Raw genomic sequence first — 7,488 nt, 5'->3', positions numbered from 1 at the left:
CAATGCAAACTAAAAGGCGTGACAGTTTCATTTCATAACGGCCGTCTGGTGTAGTGGTAAGTGAGATGGTCACTACACAAGGAGGTCGCGGGTTCGAATCCCGCCAAGGGAAGATATTTGTATGATAAATATAAAGGTCTTTTCCAGGGTTATGGATGTATATAAAATATATGTATGTGTATAATAAAAATATTACATTTATTTCCGTTATCTGGTACCTGTAACACAAGTTCTTTACGAACTTACCACGGGACCAGTTATCGTGGCGTGATTGTTAGTAAATATTTATTTATTTATTTAAGACTCATCAAGCTAGCCCATAAGTAAACAAATATTCGCATATAAATATCAAAAGCGTTCAATGCATTATCGAAATTGCTTGTCTCCAAACCGAGTCCAGATGATAGTAAACCGCTATGTTAGTAACGTGATATGGTTGAGTTGACATGAATAGGTGAAAGATCAAAGGTATGCGAGAACACATTCCGGGTTTTCCGGGTAAATAAACACCAAGGAGGGGTCAGAGACTCTCAGACACTGAAATACGGACTAAATTTATTTTCATCACGATAAAACATGTATTTTAGGGACTCAACGAGCTAATTGTCCGCCTAGTTTTAAATTGTCACTAGAGGTTATCGTTATCACAAACTCATTAATCGGGTGCGGACTTCGTCACTCGGTTATTCTTGATTTTTTTTCTTACTTAATCCTTACCTACTTAAGGGCTATCCCAGCTACGCACAAACGGATAGGTGAGCCCATGGGCTCAACCTGAAATAGTTTGCTAGCACTGGCTCTAGCAAGAGCAGTACTTCGCAGAATCTACCGCCGAATTGTAATGGCGGCTTACTAAGGAGGTCCGGTGAGAAACTCTGAGTTTTATTCTTGACGTCAGCAATGGGTTTAACTTTACCTCTGACCGATGTGTATCTCTTAGTTTATCTCACATACGAAAGCCCACAACCACAGTCCAATCCATTATTTACCATAATGACAATAAAAACCGCGAGTTCAACCCGTAATTGTAGTTTTAATTGTTTATAGTTTTTTGAGACATCAGTAATTATGGCCGAATTTCGTACAAAAGGATGAACATTTACAAATCAATTTAAATCTACTAAATCAATTACCTTTTTAGAAATGCATTATAAACGTTCTCAAAGACTTTTTTCTTACAAATTCTTAAAATAATTTTTCAATTTTTATCCGAAGAAAAAATAAGAAAAGTAAAAAAAATACTCGGCGATGAACTCCGAAAACGTATTTATTTCCGATCCCACATTAGTTTTCCTAAGTTATTTAATATTCGAATAAATAATAATTACAAGTTTACTTATTTTTCAGTACGCAATCCAACATGCAGCTTTTCATTAACTATGAGACAAAACAACGTGCTGTTTTAATTCCACACACTAAAAAGAGCAGGATGTAGAAATTTATTAGTAATATATTATTATTGAAAATGTTATAGCCGCAAAACGTATTCTATTTGAAAAGTCATAAGTATTTACGTAATGAGTCACAATCGAAAAAATAAAACCAATGCCAAACAACAGTTGATGTGACGAATTAGCAAACAAGTTATACAAGAAAACACGGAGCTCCAAAACACCTATTTTTATGATAAAATTTCTATGTTATTTAATCGACAGTCAAAGCTCTGAAGCTTCCCGGCAATCCCATGTATTGTTCATTAAATATATCCTTCTGTCTTTTTGATTCGTCAGTGCATGCGTTCTTCATCATTTCCAAGTAATTTATAGTCTCAGTTGTTGTGAAAATCTTCATTAAATCATCTGAAATTTCATTATGTTATTATGGCACGTGTATTAAATCATCGTAGGATGAAGGGTTAGTGTGTTGAAGATTCGGATCCTTTGGCGAGTACAGATTTTTGTCTGTAAATAGGCACCGAAATCGTGTCACGAACTATTCATTCGTCATCGTATGAAAAATTTCGGCGGAATTCTCGCAATGACTGGAGGTTGGGGTTAATGAATACAGAAAAAACGAATAAATGTAACGTTTCTAGCTTCTTTTTTTTATTGCTTAGATGGATAGACGAGCCCACAGCCCACCTGGTGTTAAGTGGTTACTGGAAGCCCATAGATATCTACAACGTAAATGCGCCACCCACCTCGAGATATAAGTTCTAAGGTCTCGGTATAGTTACAACGGCTAAGCCACCCTTCAAACCGAAACGTATTACTGCTTCACGGCAGAAATAGGCAGGATGGTGGTACCCACCCGCGCGGACTCACAAGAGGTCCTGCCACCAGTACATATTTTTGTCTGTAAATAGACACCGAAATCGTGTTACGAACGAACTAATCATCAGCCATCGTATGAAAAAATGTCCCCAAAATTTTCGCAATAACTGGTGGTTGGGGTTTATGAATACAGTAAAAACGAATAAATATAACGTTTCTAATTTTTTGGGACTTTAAAATCTAAATTTTAGTGTAAAAGTTTGAAATTATGAAATACAAATCATAGAACCGAAACCGGATAAAGTAAAAGAAAAACCAAAAGAAGAAACAGAAAGTCTCTCGCTATGGCACGTTCCAATTAATATACCGCTAGAGATATATAGGTATATAACCCTAGAAGCGTAGACGGTAGGCAACGGAAGGTCGTAAGATTTTTGCCAAATCTGTATGCAACCTGATAAGGGGGCATGCTGCATGAGGACAAGAAAGAGAAGAAAGGTGATGGCAGGGTTTTTAGAAACACCGCACAGGCAGATTGGTATCTGGGAGGATGGCTGTCCATCCGTCCTATTTCTACCGCAAATTGGTGATGCGCTCCGACTTGATGGGTACGGCAGCCGTGATACAATATCCCTGGGCCCGTGGCTCGCTGTCCCGGACCAGTCCCACATAACCCGTGCGCCTCCTAAGCTCTGGGACCTCGTCCCCAGGGTTCGGTCCCCAGCCCGAAAAAAATAATAAAAGAAGCTGTGACACAATACAACTGAGACTTTAACCTCATGTCTTAAGTTGGGCGACGAAAATCACATTGTGATGTCTGAATGTTCTGCTGACAATTTTGTAATAGTTCGCTTATGGTAGTAGATACGGGCATAATAATTGGCATTTTTTGTTCGATTTTTGAAAACAACCATTTTAAATGAAACTAAAAAACACTTACCATTTAAAAGCTCCACTGATTTTTCACCACCTTCGTATTCAACCGGTAATATGTCTTTCGGTATATAGTCATATAAGTTTTCCAGAGTTTTTAGAGCATGGATTCTGCCAGATAATTTTTCGCTCACGAATTGCTTGAAAATATTCACGAAATTTTCAATCAGCTTAGACGGCGTCAGAAAGTGAATACCCTTCACACTGCAACCGTAACCTTGCTGAAGAAAAAATTTTAATCTTAGGGTTGGTGGCTGATTCCTAAGCGTTCAGGCGAAAGGTATTTAAAAATGAAGTAAAATATACAAATAAATTCGTAATCATCTAATCCGTGAGAACAAAGGGAATCTTGTAATCTGAAGTCGTCGTGGCCTAAAGGATAAGACGTCCGGTGCATCCGTATCGAGCGATGCAGCGGTGTTCGAATCCCGCAGGCGGGTACCAAATTTTTGTAATGAAATACGTACTTAACAAATGTTCACGATTGACTTCCACGGTAAAGGAATAACATCGTGTAATAAAAATCAAAAACCCACAAATTATAATTTGCGAAATTACTGGTGGTAGGAACTCTCGTGAGTCCGCACGGGTAGGTACCACCACCTCGCTTATTTCTGCCGTGAAGCAGTAATTCGTTTCGGTTTGAAGGGTGGGGCAGCCGTTTTAACAATACTTGAGACCTTAGAACTTATATCTCAAGGTGGGAGGCGCATTTACGTTGTGGATGTCTATGGGTTCCAGTAACCACATAACACCAGGTGGGCTGCGAGCTCCTCCGCCCATCTAAGAAATAAAAAAAATAAAAATTCAAAACCATGCCATTAACATTACCAACAACAAATTAACGGCATAAAGTACATATTGTGACTGGTATTTATATATTATATGTTTTGTATATATTATTATTATTATTATTATTATATTGTACCATCTTCTCAGATTATTCTTTCCACGAAGCAGGCGTGGATTACCCATGAAAGTAATCCACGCCTGGTCAATAAACATACATCAAAGCGATTCTGCAGGTAAAAGACATGGCAGCATTTACATTGCAATGTCCATGGATTTCGGCAAGCAAATAACAATAGGTTGTCAGTCGCACTGCATTTGGACAACAATAAAATAATCTATACCTTTTTGTAAATGTTAAGCGCCACGGAAAGAGGTAAATGTTTATGTAATCAATGTATTATGACAGGATATGTTTATCTATCTATATATATAAAAAACATGTGTGCAATTCACACGTGGTAGAAGTGAAACCTTCCAAAATTAAAATACAATTATCCTAAACGTCTTAAGTATATGTAAAATTTTGTCATTAGTAAATAATTGTAAGGTAGCGCCCTCTGTGAATTGATATTTTAATTTCACGTATAATCCTAAATTAAAATTCACTACAAGAACTTTCATACACACGTTAGTATTAAAAAATGTCACAGATGGCGCTGTATTAAATAGTATGTATATTTCTGTCTCATTCTTTGCTGGCTTCATCCTACACATTTTTGTATTTGTGTCTCTTACCTGTCGTTTTTTCCGTTGCATCCGGTTTGAAATCACAACGATTCTAAAGAAGTTTTCACTTCAAAAATGTAATTGCTGTTCGTTAGTCTCGCTAAAACTCGAGAACGACTGGACCGATTTGTCTAATTTTAGACTTGAATTATTTGTGGAAGTCCAGAAAAGGTTTAAAAGGTATATAAATATGAAAATGCTCGGAATCAAATAAAAATTACAATTTTGGTTTTCCTTTGATGTGTCCCCTGTCGCCGCGTCGGACGGATTCCTTTTGTTTGTTTTAAATTTATTTTATACAAAAGTTTAGGTCTGTTATCTATCGATTGAGGCACTACGAAATCTGCCGGGTCAGATAGTGTACAATAAATATTATGATATGATGAATCAACTTACAATAATAATACTCAAGAACTGTGGTATATTTACAAAGTCTATCTTGGTCAGCATGTCAGTGACGTTAATATTTCTATAATCATTGACCATGATGTAGCCAGTGCAGTAATCGTGCCTTTTCAAATATTCAGCAATCTGGAACATTTATTAAAGCAAGTGTTTATTAACTGCTGGTTATAACCCGTATTTTCAAAAGCACTGTGTCAGCATTTTTAAACAAGTAGGTACTACACTACTACCGTAACACATTTTTCTCATATTTTTCTCATTTTAACAAATTTTATCGCTTTTACTGCCTTGTAGGTCACCGGTGTCCTACGTAGCGTACTGAAGTAATTATATAATTTTTTTTTTTGTGCTTTTAATTAGTTTTCATAGAATATTACTATCCTTATTTTCGAATTCCAAGCCTTCCGCTCAAGGTCTGCCATTATCCGATACGGAGAATAGACAGATCGACTAGGATCGACTGCAAAAAGCCATAAGATTACCGCCGTATAGTCTTTGAAACATAAAATAATACTAACCATTATGCAGCATTTGTAGAACGTCATGAATTTTTTAGCATCGAAATCGGTATTATTAATTTTTACTAGCAAAACTCTATAATGATCCGGAGTCAACTCGGGCAGTACCGCAACAGTACTGCAAAGAAATCAAAAAGATCACCTCCACTCCCATGAAGTATATGGATTTTTTTATTTTTTTTATTTATTTATTCATATCATTTACATCAGATTTTGCATCCATATTACACTCATTAACATTTCATTTATACTATAATTAAATAAAAATAATAACTACAATCTCGGACTATAACAAAAGTAATAATAATAATAATAATAAAACAAAAACTCAAAATTAACATCAAAGTACCCTAACCTAAAGGCTGGTTTGGATCCAGAGTGCTCAACATGGACATTTATATGTATTTATTTAGGTACGAGTATTTGTATCTATAAATATTATGTATGTTATATAATTATGCACATACGTTTAAGTAATATCACTATTACACTACACCTACCAAGGTTCATCTCTGCACCCCCTAAGCTAGACTGTCAGAGAATGCCTTAGAACTTATATCTCAAGATGGGTGGCGGCATTTACGTTGTAGATGTCTATGGGCTCCAGTAACCACTTAACATCAGGTGGGCTGTGAGCTCGTCCCCCCATCTAAGCAACAACAAAAAAAAGTCATAAAAACCTGCACATTGTTCTTAACAAAAGGGGATTGGATCTTAGTATTTTTTTGAGCCAAATAGATAGCTTAGCTTAAGAGCCTTTGATTTTGAGCAATTACCTTTATCAGATGACAACCAAATGAAAAAATAACGAATTTATGAGTACCTATACTGAGCTGTAACTATACTGAGACCCTTAGAACTTATATCTCAAGGTGGGTGGCGCATTTACATTGTAGATGTCTATGGGCTCCAGTAACCACTTAACACCAGGTGAGCTGTGAGCTCGTCCATCAATCTGAAAATTATTTTATATATAATATAAATAAATAAATAATATAAAATAAAAAAATAAAAAACTGTTACACCATATTACATTGTTTGCTTCGCAAATAATTTCGACGAATATTTGAATTTATTACCATATTTCGAAAACTGATTTCATTTCCATCATGTTAGTGCACTCAAAGAAAACTGGTACCATAGTTTTGTAGGTGCACAATCTGTCAATTTGCTGTTTCGCCTTCTCAATAGATCCTTTACAGAAAATTACAGTTCTCTCCAAATAGGCTCTTTCTAAAAACGTGGATAATAATTAAAAGGTTTGTAGCCCAATATTAAATTTCAAATTAGAACTGTTCATGTACCGAATTCGAACAATATCTAACATTAAATTGATCTTAATCAAATTCAGATGTTACTATGTTTGATACTTTAAAAAAAAAAATGCGCGGCTTATTAAATATGAAATTTTTCTAACAAAATAATTGAAAATAATTGTCAGCAAGCTTGACTTGAACGCTAATTTGCAAACGTATGCAATTTTTTTTTTTTTCAAGAACGCTGCAAATAATTTTATTATAATTACCATAATCCGTTTTGAGAAAATGAGTCTGCTTTTTTATCCATTCGTCTAAAATCTGAACCGCATCTTCTAATCTGCCAGGTTTATCCAGATCAAAAAGTTTGCGTACATTACGTTTTGTTTCCGAAGACACGTTTATCAAGCAACGTTCCATGTTGAACTAATCAAACCGGAGGGTCCTAGATTACTGTAGACACATCACATCAACGTTTAGAATTTATACTTCGGCAATAACTTGTTTCGATTTCCTTGACTGATTTAACTTCATAGATATTATACCGATAATCTTAACACACAGGCAGTTACTAATTTTAGTACTCACAAACAACCTCCTAGATGAAGGTATGTAAATGCGTGCTATAAAAATCAAATCCGTTAT

At 35.5% G+C, this 7,488-nt stretch overlaps 1 protein-coding gene across 2 annotated transcripts; it reads right to left on the bottom strand.

Annotated features, from left to right (window-relative positions):
* Positions 1–1,249: 1,249 nt before the first annotated feature.
* Positions 1,250–7,287, bottom strand: LOC149501301 (uncharacterized). 2 transcript variants are annotated; one of them, XM_089733524.1, is made up of 6 exons: positions 7,113–7,287; positions 6,667–6,820; positions 5,588–5,705; positions 5,061–5,195; positions 3,154–3,367; positions 1,250–1,799 (listed from the first exon to the last, which is right to left on the bottom strand). In XM_089733524.1, the coding sequence occupies exons 1-6, from the start codon at positions 7,261–7,263 to the stop codon at positions 1,645–1,647; spliced, it is 927 nt and encodes a 308-aa protein (XP_089589650.1). In that variant the 5' UTR covers positions 7,264–7,287; the 3' UTR covers positions 1,250–1,644. The 2 variants fall into 2 exon arrangements, with proteins under 2 accessions (XP_089589650.1, XP_089589651.1); XM_089733525.1 differs by having other exon boundaries at positions 5,094–5,195.
* Positions 7,288–7,488: the final 201 nt, after the last annotated feature.

Source organism: Bombyx mandarina, chromosome 16 (assembly GCF_030267445.1).
Source record: "Bombyx mandarina strain Sakado chromosome 16, ASM3026744v2".
Lineage (NCBI taxonomy): Eukaryota > Metazoa > Arthropoda > Insecta > Lepidoptera > Bombycidae > Bombyx > Bombyx mandarina.
Note: the sequence above shows the minus strand (reverse complement) of the source record. Positions and strands in the feature narration are given on the sequence as shown.